The sequence below is a fragment of the Berghia stephanieae genome, chromosome 1, assembly GCF_034508935.2.
Source record: "Berghia stephanieae isolate SIO BIC M18660-M18661 chromosome 1, UCSD_Bste_1.3, whole genome shotgun sequence".
Classification (NCBI taxonomy): Eukaryota; Metazoa; Mollusca; class Gastropoda; order Nudibranchia; family Aeolidiidae; genus Berghia; species Berghia stephanieae.
The window spans coordinates 87,792,213-87,811,249 of NC_088360.1; the positions used below are offsets into that span (position 1 = coordinate 87,792,213).

General features: G+C 35.4%; 1 protein-coding gene across 1 annotated transcript in view; it reads right to left on the minus strand.

Annotated features, from left to right (window-relative positions):
* Positions 1-15,606, minus strand: part of LOC144960587 (amidase-like) — a 17,752-nt gene extending 2,146 nt beyond the window's left edge. Inside the window, exons 1-10 of the mRNA XM_078893816.1 lie at positions 15,456-15,606; positions 9,118-9,254; positions 7,793-7,919; positions 6,088-6,260; positions 5,345-5,484; positions 4,071-4,271; positions 3,628-3,699; positions 3,046-3,202; positions 1,306-1,365; positions 1-278 (exon numbers count right to left, since the gene is read on the minus strand). The exon at positions 1-278 is cut by the window's left edge and continues 25 nt beyond it. Of these exons, the coding sequence (XP_078749942.1) occupies positions 1-278; positions 1,306-1,365; positions 3,046-3,202; positions 3,628-3,699; positions 4,071-4,271; positions 5,345-5,484; positions 6,088-6,260; positions 7,793-7,919; positions 9,118-9,254; positions 15,456-15,463 (1,353 nt within the window). The 5' untranslated portion in view covers positions 15,464-15,606. The remainder of the gene's footprint in view (positions 279-1,305; positions 1,366-3,045; positions 3,203-3,627; positions 3,700-4,070; positions 4,272-5,344; positions 5,485-6,087; positions 6,261-7,792; positions 7,920-9,117; positions 9,255-15,455) is intronic.
* Between the last annotated feature and the right edge of the window lie 3,431 nt (positions 15,607-19,037).

Here is a 19,037-nt window from a genome sequence, read left to right on the forward strand (position 1 = left end):
TCCTTTCGTTACAAATTTTGGAGGTAATGAGGTAAGTGTTGGCATGATTAACACATCGCATTGGTTTTCCAAAACATCATCAATTTGTTTCCGGAGATCAATGGTAAGATTGCGGGCCTTGGCGTAGTAGTGGTTTCCATAGCGACGGGTCAGTATCTCCCCCATCATGGTGAATTGTTTCATTCCAGGGGAAAAGTGTCGACCGGAACATTTTGTTCCCTCTTGTATGGCTTTGGCCAAACTCGTTGAGTGGAATCCATCCAAGAACTGGGGTGTCGCTGATTGAGTAAAAAGATGAAATAAAATTGATCTGTGGAATTGAATACCAAAATGTCGATATGGGAAAAAAATGACAAGACATTGCGAAAGTTTAGTATCTTCATCGAGATAATACGTTATTCTATAATCACTGTCCTCATTAAAGCACATTTCACATCCAAGTTCCATATTTGTGACCAGCAGTCTCAGAACGGTATTATGTCGAGCTGAAAGCTATACAAAGAAATTGGATTCCAGGTTAACATTACTTTACTTACATGAGCTTCAAAATAGAACAAATACCAAACACCGCACGTTTCGGGCTCCTCAGAGAGGACGTACGAAATATTTAGTCGTTTGTCTGGTCTTTTAGAAATGTATTTCTATGTATGATGAAGGATTTTGAGTCCGAAACGTTCCGTGTTTGTTATTTTGTTCTATTTCGAAGCTGTTATATTCACTTTTATTTACTACTTTTTACAGTCCACAGCTTCTAGCATCTTAGTATCACTATTACTAAAATTACACAATTTTAGCATTTTACAAATAACAAATTTAACAAAACAATTTTATTCTTTTTTTAAAAGGGGCATTCTAATATCACTTATATTTCATACTTAAATCCAAATAGTTTTCGGTATCATTTTAATCCCGACATAACACCGAATTGAGGCGCTGGGTCATATCTCAGTGATCCTGATAGTTCAGCTGGAGGAGCGCTTTGCACACAAACAACGCGTCCAGTTTATCGGTCCCAGATGCATTCTAAATTGTTTTGTTTTCTCGACCTCTGTCTAAATAGCAGTGGTTGAATAGTTGTGTCTTGATTAGATTTGGCGGAAAGTACTTTGATTTAGACCATTGTCTGTCAAAAGGGTAGATATCAAATGTTACTGTCTATTTAGCATTAGAGAAACAGGAATAAACTTCAGTTCCATGTCGGTGAAGGACAACATTTCACATTTTTTTATCGTAGATTCGATTTGTAACAGCTAGTTGACATAATGCTAGTTTGTGGTGGTGGGTAGTAATATAAAATCAACTTACTTCCCATTTGAATATTAGTCTGAGCTCCTTGCATACAGATGGGGGTGAAAATAGGCGTCGCTGTTTTATGGGAGTAAAATATTGAAACTGATTAAAGAAAGACAGCATTTTTGAATGGTCAATTCCGGTGAAAGCACGATCAAATGACTTTATATTATATTAAGCAATTGCTTATTCATTCATTCACAAATAAATAGGTATATCTAGGAGAGAGAGAGAGAGAGAGAGAGAGAGAGAGAGAGAGAGAGAGAGAGAGAGAGAGAGAGAGAGAGAGAGAGAGAGAGAGGAGAGAGAGAGAGAGAGAGGAGAGAGAGAGAGAGAGAGAGGGGAGATAGGGAACGGAAAGAGATATAGAGATAGAAAGATATATATATATATATATATATATATATATATATAGGAGAAGAGAGGAGAGAGGAGTAGAGAGAGAGAAGAAGAAAGAAAGAGGGGAGTGTGAGAGAGAGAGAGAGAGAGAGAGAGAGAGAGAGAGAGAGAGAGTAGGAGAGGAGAGAGAGAGAAGAGAGAGAGAGAGAGAACGAGAAGAAGAGAGAGTAGAGAGAGAGAGAGAGAGAGAGAGAGAGAGAGAGAGAAGAAAGAGAGAGAGAGAGAGGAGAGAGAGAGAGAGAGAGAGAGAGAAGAGAGAGAGAGAGAGAGAGAAGGAACGTAGAGAGAGAGAGAGAGAGAGAGAGAGAGAGAGAGAGAGAGAGAGAGAAGGAACGTAGAGAGAAAGAGAGAGAGAGAGAGAGAGAGAGAGAGAGAAAGAGAGGGGGGAGGGGGGTCACAGTGTTGCCTAAATACACATGCAATTGGCATGCATGCAATGTATTTCTTTGTCTTTTTTTTGTCAATAGTTGAATTCATTCGTGTCAAATAGGATCATCAGCCATTGTATTAAACAGCATTTTTAAAAGAGAGAAAAAACCGTACCACACATTTTTCTTTATTTCTTTCTTCTTTTAAAAAAAATTATCATTATTAAGATATTAGATTATTATTGGGTTTATCGAGACAATGCTGTGTTGATTGCATTTTAACCGCTAATACAGAACGATTTTTGTGACCAGAAAACGTTTACTTCATATCTCGACAGATTGAAATAATCCCGAATATCTGTAAAAAGAAATAAAAAAGGAACTAAATGACCAACAAAAAAACCCAAACCAAACAACAACAACCCCTTCCCCCCAACCCCCCCCCAAAACCCCCCTAAAACAAACAAAAAGAAAAATATACAACAACAGACAAACAGATAAAAAAAAATACAAACAACAACAAAACAAAAACAAAATCGCGAGATTTTGGAGACGAGTAAGAAGAGTTCAGTCTTCTTGACAAGTTTGGAGCCAACCTGATTTGTAGAAGATTTAAAAAAAACTCCTTTAGAGCCATTGGGTTCATCGTGCGAGTATGATATCAAAATAAAAAAATTAATTTGTCCAAGTAAGCAAATAAAGGATTTTAACTTTTATGCAAGGGAAAAACGGAAGTGTCTGAAGTGAGTCTCTCGCTCATGACCCCCAGAGCTACAATGCCGTATTCTTAAAAAGTATATTAAAAGAATCCAGCCATAAAACTAGTCCTTTAAATATTGATCATTTTTTGACAAGACGAGGGCCACAGTAATCGAGTTCCCTGGCTAACATTTTTGAAATGCATTTTTCAGATTATATCAGAACAGTGAAATTCCTTAAAGACGATACTCTTTCTCTTTCAAAATGCGCCAGTGTAAAACATCATTACCAACTTCATGAAGGGGCGTCGACACATCCGTGCATGTCAGGTTCTTGCAGGAGGCCACCCCTTCCAAAAACGTCTTTGCTAGATTTCTGACTTCGTCCACACAGCATTCAAAACCTTCTTTTAATATTCCAAGTTTTAATTCTGTCTCGGTCTCCAACTGTGGAAAAACACATATCATATTTTTATCATATCCTGTGCTTGTGATAAAACTTTTCATTCATTTTTCATAGAAAATAATTCATATCTATAAACCGAAATGCATGCGGCTTAGAAGCGATTACCTACAACTGTAAAAAAAAAGTAACAGAAAGAACACAAGCAGAAACGAAACAAAACAAAAACAAAATAAATAGGAAACAATTTTCGTTTTATTCATATCATACTATTTAGCCAATGAAATGTACATAAGAGTCCAAACCACGCATTATAGAAAACGCTCAGGATCACGTAACTTTTTTGTTTTGTTGCAAAAGTAGCTCTAGAGAAGTGGTGTTAAACTTTTGTTTACATAGAAATATCTAAAGGGATCATATAAATGACGTGGTTCCTGGCATTCTGACCCACACAGTTGCGATACATTACCAATTTACTGTATTCCGGAACAACAATGTCTGTCTTTTGGCGGGGATCGATTCCATTATTTCCAGCCAGTACCTTTGAACAGAATTTGAATATAATCATCAACCACGTGCCAATACACTTACTTTAACTGGAATCGGACATTTGTGATATATATATATATATATATATATATATATATATATATATATATATATATATATAATATATATAATTGAAATTATACAAAGGCCGGTGACCAAAATGCCTTGTGAAATTTATTAGCCTACTGGTCATACAAAGAAAGATTGACATCTCTAAGTCTCCCAAGTCTTAATGGCCTCGACAATTTGGGTGCATTCAATTTATTTAAAGTTTTATTCTAAAGTTGCAGTCACTGGATGAGAAAAAAAACACACACATACACTCGTGCGAATAAAGTTGAGACAGGTTGTCAACCAACTTACCTCTAAGAATAAAGCGCAATCAGCAACAGACCTAGCCACGGGGCCAATGTGATCCAGGGTTGGTTCTATGGACACGATGCCAGTGTACGGGACAAGACCATGGGTTGGCTTTAAACCTACTACACCACTCCAGGCAGCTGGGATACGAATGGAGCCACCTTGGTCACCAGCAATGGCAAAATCCACTTCCCCTGCAGCGACCTGGGGAATTTATAAATCTACATAATCAGGTGTTGAACATTTTAAAATAAGGAAAACGAAACAGAACCAACACAACAATAGGGTGTATCAGGAGGGTGTACGTTTCCATGTTAAAGGTTTTCTCGGTAACTTCATCACCATAACAATGGAAATGATTTTATGGTTTTTAAATTGGCAAGAAATAATAACGTTAACACGAGAATATAAATAAGTGAATTTTTCTACCCCGAACTACGTTACTTCTCCAGTTTTCAATGTACCTCCACTTAGTGTTTCCTATGCTCATCTGTTTTTTTTTGTTTGTTTTTTTTTTTACATTCTTCATGCAAGTTCTTAAGAGTAGTAGATAGAAATAACCATTCAAAGCCATCAAAATCAATGACTATACAGTATTGTTATTGATTAGGCCCATTTATTCCAAATCTGTCTTCGTTTATGTACCGTATCGTGAAACAGTAGCAATTTCTACAATACTCAGAATGGTACGGTGAGAGAATTTGAGTAAAGAGCCTTCTCCAAGGACTCAAATATGCGCCAAACGAAGCTCGAACCCAGGACTTCCAATCCGAAAACAAGAGTCATACCACTAGACTACATAGCCGTACAAATCTGTCTACGTTTACGTAGCGTATCGTGACACAGTAACAATTTCTACCAATACTCAAAATTATTCGCTCTTCTTATTCTTTTTCTTCTTCTTTTGTCGTTCGCTTTTGATATTTTACATAACACAATATCGGTTTATATAATCTCCATTTAGCCACAAAAGCAATGTTTTGATAAGATTCAGCTAGCGCCACAATTGGAGAGGAAAAAATCTATACTATACGCACTCGTATCTGGAAATACATCACTCACAACTTAGAAGTCCTATGTTAATTTTTTTTGACAAGTTTGTGTTTTTCTCAATGCATCGAAACGAAATTTGATTCAACTTTATCTGACCAAAGAAAGGCGATTTGTTAGAAAAGTAAAGTAACTATCAGATTCTTTAGATGCGAATGTAGAGATTTATAAATTAAACTGCTCGGGGTTTTTTTTTTAGAGAGATTTGTGTTTTCAATTGTCCGTACCAAAACAGTAGAACCACCGCTCGAGCCGCCCACTCTGTAGTCCGGAGTATCAGGAAGATGTATGTATCCTTCAATAGATGAGAATCCCATTGCACTGAGGCAACCATCGTCACATGCAGCCTTTCCTACGATACGGCCACCTAATGAGAATGGTTTGGAATAAAGACAAATCTATCTGTATTTAATGGTTATATTGTAATCATTTAATATTTCATCTATCTGGAGGAAGCTCCATTTCCCATTTATTATCAGATTTTTGCAAATTTATTCTGCAAAATAATTGTCCATACTATAATCTATAACTATAACCTGTAAATTATGACAGCTTTATCCTGTAGTTAGATGATTATCAATGTCGTTAAAAAAGTAAGGAATAGAAATGGCCCTAAAACTGTTCCCTGGGGATACTCCTGGTTTTACTGGTAATTAAGATGACTGTTTGGTTTACTCTTATTATTTCATACATTAAAAGGGGTCAATCAAATCGATCTTGTACTTGATTTTCAATTCCGCACAAATCATTTTAAAAAAAAGTTGACTGTGGTCTGCAGCTCTAGTCAAAAGCTGAAGGAAACCTAAAAATATTAGGTCCTTTTGGCCTTTGGAATTATTACTAGTTACTGATCGTATGTCTAAAGTCACTCTGGATGGCGTTAAGTAATTGTTGACACCCATGTACAAAACGTCAAATAAATCAGCGACAATAATAAGTAATGAAATCACCAAACATTATCAACACATACCAGCATCCAAGATACGAGTGACAATAGTAGCGTCGTATTCAGGTACATAACCCTCCAGCACACGGCTACCATTAGACATGGGGACACCAGCCACTGCTACACTGTCCTTTATCGCCACCTTCTTCCCGGACAACTTGCCGTAGGGTGCTCCAGTAATGTCGCACAACCAGGCCCTATCCGGGGAGAAATTAAAAACAAATTAAATAACACACGTTCTAAAGTATAGCTGCGACTGTTATAATTGTTTTAAGAACTGAGGTCATCATAAGATAAGATAAGATAGATAAGATAAGATAAGATGAACTTTACTTATCCATTTCCTGAAATTTACATTGGGCATTGCCACAGACTAATGCATTTCTGAAAATAATTAAGCAAATAAATAATAAGGAAATACAATGGCATAGAAGTAATCCAACAAAAAGTTTAACAAAACCTCTCTTTCTCACTCTCTATCTGTTTCATTTACTCACCCAGTCGCACTCACACACACACACACACACACACACACACACCAACCCACCCACCCACCCACCCACACACACACACAAACACACATACAAACAAACGTTCTTTTTCTCTCGTAATTCGATACCTTTTTATTCTCTATAATTACGTATACTATATTCACGCCCACTGTTCACCCATCGACACTGTCCTTGATCTCCATCTTTATGCCACTTCGAAAACGTCTCCTTGAGGTAGAGGGTACAAAGGAATTTAACAACGTTCTGTTCTGGATTTTAAACTCATCACTTTGCCTGATCTACCTGACGTTTTATATTCTAAAAATAGAGGAAGTTGCTTATCTTTCAAGATGTTCAAAACTTTTTTTTATAGGAATATTTTTCATAAAGGGTATTTTGTGTAGGCAGGATGGACTGCACATGTCTTTCGCTCTTCTTTCAATTTGATCTATTCTTTCTCTATCCTGCTGTATAACAATTAATGCGTTGAGTAATCATTTGATTTAATAGAATCGTTCGCACTCAAGTCCAACAGCCTACATGCGTCTCCTCTTATGTTATAGACTTTTGTAGAAAAAAAAAAAGAATTCATGTCTTATGTTTTGTTTTTTGTTTTTAAGGGTTAACGGCGCTTTCAACACATTTAGTTCATATCAACCCCAGTAAAAGGGAAGAAAATTGGATAGTAAAAATATTCTAAATGTACAATTAAACGTAAGAAAAAGGGTATGGTTCAAATAGGGAACAGATGTACATTCCAAGAGCACCCTATCAGTGTACTTAGTTTGAGATCACCTAAAAGTCTCACTCAGAGACCAGTACAAGATCTCACTATGAGGAAATACTCCTCAAATGTTTACAAATAATATGTTAAAATGAAAAAGTAACAGTACATAACAGAGAATTGATTTACAAGGAAAAAATATTATCATCTCCCAAAACTATAACTATACATATGATTGTTTCCCTCCCAGCCAAGGACTCCGGCCAGGGTCAGGACAAATACAGAAAGCAATTGGAAAACACTTACAGTGGGATAGAAGATATAGCAAGTACCGTCCACCTAGAATTAATACTTAAATAGCAAAACCGCAAACCGACGGCTCTATTAGGACCCGAACTATTGCTCTTTCATAATTAGATATAGAGATGAATGTCGTAATTTTAAAAAGATGATCCCTGGAAACTTCTTCAGAAAATATTATGGTTCGTAAAAAAAGAAGAAATATTTCGGTTACCAAGCGTTTCCCACGTTCTCCTCTTTATTTGGTTTTCTGCCTGAAGTTCGTGGGTATTTCACCTCTGGAAGATATCCACTCAAACTATCCAAAACATCCAGACATTTCAGTGAATTTGATGTGTACTCTGAAAATTAAAAACAAAATAAAATTTCAGGGAAATTTAATGTGTTTAATGACTTGGATAAATCATGATCTTTTTCTTATGGGTGTCTTCTAGTACTCGTTTGTTCTTTCTATGAGGAATTTGTGACTGGTCTGTGATTTTTTAGTTGCTTAACACTTTCACGGGTGTATTCTTGCTGAGATCTACAACAAAAACAACAATAAAATGATTATTATTATTGCTGACGATCGCAGGGGCTGGAGATATGCGGTGATGGAGGGAGTGAAGAGAGGTGAGGAGAGAAGAAAGCAGAAGTTTGAGGAGAGGAGAGCAAAGGGGAAAGAGATGCAGCAGATCCAAACACAAACACACAGTCAAACTACGTGTGCAACAACTGCGGTAGAGACTGCCATGCATTGGTCAACTGAGTCACACCCGTCGCTGCTCTAAACAAGACTGATGAGATCAAAGCCATACAGGGCGCAAACCATTGTCTCTTGAGACGGAAGGATGCCTACTACTACTACTACTACTACTACTACTACTACTACTACTACTAACTACTACTACTACTACTACTACTACTACTACTACTACTACTACTACTACTACTACTACTACTCTACTACTACTACTTCTACTACTACTACTACTACTACTACTACTACTACTACTACTACTACTACTACTATGGTTTTTCTCTTGTTTTTGGGAATATTCCCCCTTTCATTTAGAAAAAAAGCCATCTTCAATTGTTAAGGATGCTTTCTATTAGGACTTTATTCTTCCCTTCTGTCTTGGCTAATGCATATATGTGCCACGGTTACACAAGAGGATCGGTTTTATTAAATCAAATTTAAATTTGACTTACTTGACTTATGCCTCTTGGCTCCTAGTGGAGCATAGGGCCTCAACAGCACTCTTTCATCTTCTTCTGTCCTTGGCACAGACCTTTGTCTCACTCCAGGTAAGATTGGAGACGCTCAAATCTTTAAATTAAAATTCCCTTAATTCATCCCAAAGGGGAAATGTGTCTTTAGGGTCTATTCCAATCGAAGACTGGAATAACCCAGGCGTCAGCCGCAGTACAGCGCCGCAAAGCCCCAGAGTTCTGTATAATCATTCTACTTTACTCAATATCTAAGCACTACGTGTATTTATTTGTTTATACCATTTGTTTATACCATACGTAGGTATGGGATTAGAGTATTTTCCTTACTTGCCAGGGCAGCGATCAACTCCGGTGAACAATGATAATTGAGGTCATCTGTAACTTTTTTGACTTCCTCCTCAGTTAATGAATGATGAACAGATGGTATAAACCAATCAGACTTCTGGTCGGCGCTGTTCTCAGACCTGAGTAAATATAAGGTGGTTAAAAATTATTGATCTTCCCAGAGCAAGTTGGCATACCAAGCATTTGGTTCTTTGCAATTTGTTGAGTATGGTAAATCAGTGGAAATGATATATATATATATAATATAATATAATTATGCCCTTCCGCCACGACACCGTAAGATATCGTCGCTTAGGCATTCCACGAAGGAATATAGGTATTTCATCAAACAAGATGTCTGATGTCAACAGAATAATCTTGCTCAAGGAAAAAAACCAAAGTGCCTGAAACGGGGCTCGATCCCGGGACCTTCCGAGCCACAGTAGAATGCCTTAGCCATTCGCCACTACGCCCCCCGTATATATATATATATATATATAATATATATATATATATATATATATTTATATACGAATGGCAATTATTAACTATCAGACATCTACATTTATATATATATATATATATATATATATATATATATATATATATATATATATATACCCACCGAATAAAAAACAAATATATATATATATATATATATATATATATATATATATATATATATTTGTTTTTTATTCGGTGGGTATATATATATTATATATATATATATATATATATATATATATATATATATATAAATGTAGATGTCTGATAGTTAATAATTGCCATTCGTTGCTTCATATTCAAATACTGCACGTAAATCGTTTAAGTTTCAATTAACCGAACACTCCAGTTTAACGAATTCCTTCAAAATGGATATGCGAAAAATTCATAATTTTAATAATGTAAATCTTCTATGAGTTACGATCCTCAACTGTTATCGATTTTAATATAGATGTAATAAACGAAATCATTTCCTATTGTTTTAAAATTCATGAAAAAATATTTTTTTATTGAGACAAATTTATTCAGAAGTTCATACAAATTTTTGCAGCTATGCATTGGGGGAACCTGAGAAAAAGAAGAAAAACACGCGCCATTTATTAAAAATCTGACTATAGGAAGTAAAGATCAGTTTTGTCACAACTTATTCTTCTCATAATTTTGTAAATAGATCATCACTTTTAAACCAACGATATTAATCTGTTAACATGGCGGATATGTTTGACTATTCCATGTCAATTTGACAAAATATCAAATTGATATATTCACAAAGAGAAATTGTTGATCACTTCAATGCAAATTCCATGGCAAACCCGATATATCCAAAGATATCTTACAAAGTAGGGCGTTATACTGATATTGACTTAGCGCCGTTCGCCTGCTTCATACGACTGGGACGCCTCGGCCGCCTCTTTTATCCTCTGTTTGAGATCCCTCCACCTTTCACGGTCTTTTGCAATTGATCTTAGAGATATGTCTTTTGTCGAAACTGTTTTATTTTGACATTGAATGTATTTTAGGCCTCCGCTTTGCACAGTGTGAAAGGCTGTTAGTGTGTCTTTTATATTCACTCTAACCAGATGTGAATTAACTATGCATTCATGACTTTGTTTGCTGGTGTTTTTAGAACATGACCGACATCGGGCCTCTAATTTTGAAGAAATGAATTGAGCTTTTATATAGCGCAATATCCTCTACACGTGCTCAAAGCGCTTTATAAGTGGTCCCTGGATGGGACATGACGCATGGAGGCGATATTACCGGGGTTTTTTTTCGGTAGAGATAATACTGTTAACGGCCAGCTATTCATTTTACACCTGAGTACGGTGAGAGAATATAAGTAAAGAGCCTTTTCCAAGGCCTCAACTATGCGCCGAGCGAACTCGAACCCAGGACCTTCCGGTCCGAAAGCGAGTGTCATATCAGAAGACCACATAGCCGGGAGAGAGATGTTTCATTGCACTTGTAGAGCCCTTTGTTTATAAATTTTCAGTTGTCTGTTAGAATGTAATGTATTATTCGTATGACTTCAATGGCATTGTGATCTTGTGACATGTCACACGCCTCCAAATCTGCAGATCTCTGTTTCCAGTCTCGTGCAGATGGTGCAAAGTTAGTCTTTAATGAAAAAATGCATTAACGCCGCTATTATTCTAATGCTTATAAGAATGCACAATAATATTAACGCGCTAACAAGTGCTGTTGGGCTATTCTCGTTATTGATATTTGAATATAGAGGCTGGATGTTAGATACTATCATTATTCAGGCCTCAAACGGGGCATTGAACTTGTTAAAAACTGAAAACGGTGGTCAACAAGCCGCATAATAAAGCTACACTCTGCATATTTCTCCAATGCCGAGGATAGACAATCTGTTTCCAACTGCTTGCCGGTGTGTGCCACACCATAAAACATGTATACCTACAACAAAGATCAGATTATACCCATATCATCATTATGTAAAATAAGCAGAGCATATTAATAATATAGCATATTATTATTATACGTTAAAAATTCTATTGAATGTGTCAGCCAAGCATAAAATACGGGGATAGAGCAACCGATCAGCCCTATTTATGTTTTCCGCAAATAATGACAGCGCTGTGTATCATTCATGTAAACGTTGCTGCTCGAAGATCGAAGAAATAAATAGCAATGTGAAATTGAATGTAAGCTTCAATTTAATATACGAAAACAGATAAAATGGACGTTTCGGATTTCCCCTTTATCAACAAAACAGGATGAATGAAACACAACAGACGAATCAGATAATGCGGTAGTGGCGTTGTTAACAAAAAAAAACGTGTCCTGCCCTTTTGGCTAGAAAACTTGTCCTTAAAATATTGATCGATTAGTGTTTTGTTAGTTTTGTTTTGTATGTTTTTGTTTTTAAGGGTTTTGCGGTGCTTGCATTTAGGTCATGTCTGTCAACGCCAGTAAAAACGAATAAAATGGTTGGTTTGTTTTTGCTTTAATGGTTTTACAGCTTCAGCGCCAGTAAAAAAGTAAGAAAATATGATAGTGATTTAGAATTACAAGTAAAGGTACCGGTACCCAAGAAAAAGTAAGATTAGGGGTACAGATTCAAATTAGTAACCGATGTAGATTCCAAGAGTACACTATCTGTGTACTTAGTTTGAGATGACCTAAATGTCTCACCCAGACACCAGCGCAGGATACCACTGAGAGGAATACACTCATATGCTTAAAGAATATCTAGAGAAAATAAAACATAACTAACAATACATAACAGATTTTCATTTACAAGGATAAAAAAATATTAGCCCAAAACTATCAATAGATACTTGACTGTTTCCCTCTCAGCTAAAGACTCCAGCAAAGGCCAGGCAATCCCATTCCAAGACAAAGGCTGAAAGCAACTCGGAAATCAGATAAAAGGGGATAGAAGACACAGCAAGTAACCTCCTGCTTACCATGAAAGGGAAGAAGATGGGGTAGTAAAATATATATCTAGATTTACCATTAAAAGCGCCCAAGAAAATGTAAGACATACGGAAATGGATCAAATTAGGTCCATACTACCTATCGCTTTTTATATTTTTTCATGACAGTAAGTTTGTGTTATCTAATTCGTATTGTGTATTTATACAAGGATTTACACACATCTTCACGTCTGAACTCTCTCCTTACTGACCATTTTCATTATCTTCCCAAAATGGCAGGCTTACCCTGCAGAAAAAAAATTGATTTTTTAAACTCAAAACAATCTCTCTACAAAGCAGCTCTATGTTATTAATTAAGCAAAGATCATGGTGATTAACAAAATAAATCTGAATAAGAAAAATGTATATTGAGTCGTAACAAATGTGACGATTTAGCTGTGGTCGTAAGGAGAGGGTTAATCCGCATATCTCATTTATTGATTTTGAATGTATCACGACAAATATGATGAACAAGATGGCGACGGAATATTGTTTACACCAAGGAAAAATTATGTCCAAATCCATTTGCACGTCCTATTATTTTCAGTACACGTTTCATTCAATTAAACCGAAGAGGAAAAGAGGAAAAAGAGGTGGAATAAGGAAAAGAATAAAAAGGAGAGGAAACAAATTTACCATTACCATCCATTATTTTGTCGAATGTAAGATCCCTTTGTTACAAAATTGATTGTCTTGCTGCACTGTGCAAATTTGATGAAGATCATAGAAACGCCAGTCTACTGTATAGCACAGAACCAAAAACTAGAGGTGCCTAAGTGAGCCAATGAGATAGAGGGAAACTTGAAGAATGCCAAAGGCCGAAACGTCGTTTGTTTTGTGTTGTTCCCTTATATATGAGTCACATTTACTCTATCTCTCTCTCCATGGCTTACTGAAAATGACCACAATATAAGTATAAAAATCGACAATGTTACAGTCATCAAACACGATCCACAAAGCCTAATTGGAAATCAAAAAGGTGATGGAATATGTCTTTGATTGTTTTTTGTTTTTGTTTTTTGTTTTTAAGGGTTTTACAGCGCTTGCAACACATTCAGGTCATATCACCACCAGTAAAAAGGAAGAAAATTGGATAGTAAAAGCATTGTAGATGTACAATTGACAGGACGAGGGAAATGTAAGAGAGGGGAAATGGTTCAAATAGGGAACAGATGTAAATTCCAAGAGCACACTATTGGTGTACTTAGTCTGAGATCACCTAAAGTCTCACCCAGACAGCAGCACAAGTCCCCACTAAGAGGAATATACTCAAATGTTTACAAATCATATGTTAAGAATAAAAAATGTACTGTTGTACACAACAGAGAGATGAATTACAAGGAAAAAAAATATCATCTCCCAAAACTAAAACTATATATTCGACTGTTTCTCTGCCAGCCAAGGACTCCGGCCAGGACCAGGACAAAACTAAGTAAACTCATTGCAAGACAAAGACAGTAAGCAAGTTGCAAAACAGATTTATGTTTTTTGCCATCCAGGAGTAATTCTCGCTTAACTGTATTAACCAGACTATAAACGTTCAAGGTTACACATAGTTTTGTGTGTTGGTACGTTATACTTCAGGATGGCAATGTTGTAAGCTTCTTAGCTAAGCGCATACTATCTATGGAAGACCATTACTATCAATGTTAAACCTCTACATCTTTCCAAGCTTTTATGCTCCTGCCTCTCTCTCTCTCTCTCTCTCTCTCTCTCTCTCTCTCTCTCTCTGTGTGTGTGTATGTATGTCAGTGTGTCCGCGTGTGTGCGCATGTGTGTGTGTGGGTGTATGGAGGTGTGTGTGTGTGTGTGTGTGTGTGTGAGTAAGAGAGAGTATGTTTGGGTTTTAGAAACTGTTATGAAACATCATCATTTTGATGTTTACATATTATTATTTTATTTATGTATTTTTGTCTATCTATCAATCTACGTATCGTATCTTTAATTTCAAACGTAAACCAAATGACAAATTTCCATTTTTTGGACAATAAAGATTATAATATTTTTATCATTATTATTATTATTACTATTATTATTATTATTATTATTATTATTATTATTATTATTATTATTATTATTATTATATTATTATTATTATTATTATCATTATTATATTATTATTATTATTATTATTATTATTATCATTATTATTATTATTATCATTATTATTACTATTATTATTATAATTATTATTATTATTATCGTCATCATCATCATTATTATTATCACTATCAGTAAACTTAATTTGAAATCAGCCAAGTCCCATCCAGACATAAGCACTGGATCTCACCATAAGCAGTACACTCAAATGCTTATATATCATTTCATATTTAAAAAAAAAGTATAACAGTACATAAAAGAGATGATTTACAAGGAAAAAAAATCTTCCAAAACCATAACCGTGCATTTGATCGTTCGCCTCCCAACCAAGGACTCCAGCCATTGTTAGGACAAAAGTAAGTAATCTCAATCCAAGACAAAGACAGAAAGAAAACAGGTTGGAAAATCGATATAGAAGACATCCCAACGGATCTCCCTGCCCACCGTAGAGATTGTTGCATGAGAAAACTGGTTCACTGGAATGCTATGGCAGCCGTTCCTTCATTCAATCAACCGCTGCAATTTTTTTTTTTAAATCACCAATTATGTGTCGCTGTGGTGAAGCAGTATGCCTTTAGGAAAGCATGTTGTGCACAAGTTATTCCTTTATCCATCCAGCAGTCATTGCGTAGCTCAGTATATTAGATCTAGCATAAAAGAATTTTGCAAGACGAGCGATCTGCAAGAAATGGTTACTGTTCGTTATACGCTTTAGAAACAAAGATTATTTCTTGTTACATGGTCCTTATGGCTCTAAAATACAACTAAAGGGGTAATAATTATAAACAAACTTACTTTGCCATTGCAGAATAAATTAAATCTAATTCGAGCTTTGAAGAGAATAAATAATCCCCAGAGAAACGATATTCCCAACAGTCATCTAAACTGGATGAGCGATATGAATAAAGCTGAACTATAGATGTGTAGATATCAACTAAAATATTAAATCAATGATTTGTATCATGTCAGCTGCAGTCATGTGTAACATATTATGTAACATATGGACCAGTGTCTGGTAAGCTATATAAATAAAAAAACTAAAAAAACTCCCTGTATTCATCTCATAGGGGACATTTGTCTCTAGGGTCTATTCTAAGGGAAAACTGGAATAACCCAGGCGTCAGCCGCAGTGCAGCGCCGTAAATTGAGCTGGGGCGAGGTGATTTGCTCAAGGCCACACAACGCAGCGGCGGCTGATCGAACTCGGTACTTTTCGGTTCGAAGCAAAGACCGTATCGCTGAGCCACGCTGCCCCCAATATACTGTTAACCAGTTAACTGCCATGGCTGTATTAGCTGGTATATTATTTTCATCTCTTCTGAGTATATTATGCCCAAAAAGCCGCCATCTTGCCTCCAGGATTTGAATCGATAACGGTCTTTCATTGCTTTTTTCATACAGTGTTTTATTGCTTATTTTTGTGGGGTATCGCATATTCAGGATTCGTCTCAGTTGTTCTCTATGGAATCTCTTTAATCTTTGCTCTTCGGTTCCAGTCGGTGCGCATGTTCCGCAGTTATATATAAGCACGGGTTTTACAAGGGTTGTGTATAATTTGATTTTAGTGTTTATTTTAATTTTATCTTTTCTAATCCATATATCTATGTAATAATTTATTTAGTGCAGCCGTCGATAAACTTTTTCTTCTTTCTACGTCTTTCTTGCCTCCTATTAATGATCCTACTTTTTTCGTAACTCTCCATCCACCTTTCTTCCTTGACAGTAATGTTACATCTGTTTTGTCAGTATTAACGTATAGTTGGTGTTTTTGTAAAGCTTTTTGGATGTGTTTTACACTGACTTGTCTCCTTTATCGCCCTTTTCAAATACTTGCTGTCACCTTTGCCATTTCCCAATCAAACGGTAGAACTCCTTCGGTAAAGGATTTGTTGAATATAATAAACATTGGTGTAGTTATTTCTAAAGACAATTCCTTCAATAATTTTGGATGTAGATTATCAGGTTCCATACTTTTCGAACAATCAAGCCTAAACAGTTTTTTTTAAAGATGGCTTCTATAGAAATCATAACATCCGACAAAGACCTGTTATTGCTTCTATCATTGAAATCAACAAATACACTTAAAAAGAAATCATTCGGTACACCTGCTTTGCCCTTATCATCACATACGTCTCCACCGTCTTCTGTAACCAATTCTGTCATTTCAGTATTTCTTTTCAACTTTTTATTAACATATTTCCAAAAACATTTTTGTTCCCACTGCATTCATTTACCAAAGCTTACTCAAAATCTTATACAGTGCCTAATCTCGCGTTTCACATCTCTCCTTGCATTAGTTTACTCTTGTTGGTTATAGTGGGTATGGTGTTTTTAAACCTTTACAAAAGTTTTCCGTTTTTTCTTTACCTTACTTTTCACTATTTTGTTTCTACATGGAACAAACTTTTCTTCTCTTGATTTCACAGTATTTATATATATTTAAAATATGTCTTTAAATATAACCAAGATTCATCAAAACTTAAATGAGATAACTTCTTTTCCCAATCATAAAACTTCAATTGTTATCTACTTTTAACAAAATCACCCTTGAAATAATTATAGTATTGTACGGCATCCTTTTCGATTCTTGGTTCTCTTACAGATAGTCAAAATGAGCTTAAGTACACAGTGGTCCCTTTTTCACAAAATGACTTGAATATTTTATATCATGAATGAATGTATCGTCACCACACAATACTAAATCAAGAATGTTACTTATCTGAATTTCCCTGTGTCTAGTAGATTTAGCAATTAGCTGAATCAGGAATGCATCATTCAAATATTCAGTAAAAACACGTTCAGAAACAGTAGAACAAGGCACTTCCCAGTTGATTAAAGGGAAGTTAAAATCCTCGGTGACTATAACGTTATGACATGTTACGCCATCAAAGCATAACAGTGCATTTCTCATGTCCTGTCTGTGTATACACATTCTAACCAAAAGATAGACTTCTATAAGAATGAATATAACTCTGTCCTCTAATTTGACCGTACACCAAACGCTTTCCGACAGATTCAACACTGTTAAATTTGGGCATATCTGCGCATTTAGATTTTGTAGAATATATATTGCGACTCCTCTTTCAGGTGAATCATTAATAAAAAGATCATAGTTGGCAGATAACTGGCATTCCGTATGTGGATCTATTTCTTTACAATTCTTAGGTATGATTTCTGTTATACATATAATAAAAGGCTTAACATCGGTGATTAATATTTTTAATTCTTCCCGTTTATACATAAAGAGAAAAAATGGTAAATGAAACCAAAGAAAAAAAAAAGAAAAACATAAAATAAAGTGATACCATTAGTAATCACACAATATATGACAAGAGTAATACCAACAATGCTTAGCATAATAATAATAATAATAATAATAATAATAATAATAATAATAATAATAATAATAATAATAATAATAATAATAATAATAGTAATAATAGTGATGATGACGATTGTGACGAGCGATTTTCTTTCACTGCGTGATTTCTTTATCATTCGTCAGCGTCTCATTCAAAACCACTTCAAACTTTGTGGACGATATATATTTGCCAAGGCAGATTACACCTCCGGTTAAGATACTCAAAACATGGACAGTCTTTTTCCAATAAAGATCTAAATTTTGCTAACGGAAATTAGGTGGGAAACCTTCCCATTGTATAACGGAACACTCACTTTCAGCTTAAGGCTTATTTACCTGTTCAAATTGTCTGCCCATTGTATCCATACCTCCTGCTAATTACCTTTTCCAAACAAGACTCCAACGTGCATATGCCCTGAGGTTCTTGTCTTCAAGAGTAGCTAAAATTGCAATTACTGTTCTAAGCTGTCCGTTATTCTTTCTTACCAAAGCATCTGAATATCATTGGCTATCTTAAACAGGAACATTTTTCTGATTGGCTATTCCCATAATCCCAACGCATCATCTTATTTCACAAAATCAAATTCATCTCTGAATCGAATCACACACACGCTAAGTATCCCAAGAAAGAAGAGCTATCTCTCCAAATTCAAACTTGTAAAAGTTTTTCTTCTTTCTCGGCTGAAGGTAAAATGAATTATTGGTTAACATTCAAAGTGGAACGAGATATTACTGTGGATTCAATGCTTAATCTATTATTAATATTATAGTTTGTGTATATATTTTAATTGTGCTATTCCATGGATGTTCGTAAGTTGGAATACCTGTACAAAACTGTATCTATATGTGTCTTATACTATAGTTAATATTTGTTTATGATCTATGCTATTATTTCATTTATATTCAATATGTATATTGCTTGAATGTCTGTACCCTACCGCCAATCGCCGGCCACACATCATAACCTAAATTATAATTAATAAAAATAAATAAAGAAATACCAGGGACACAACCCT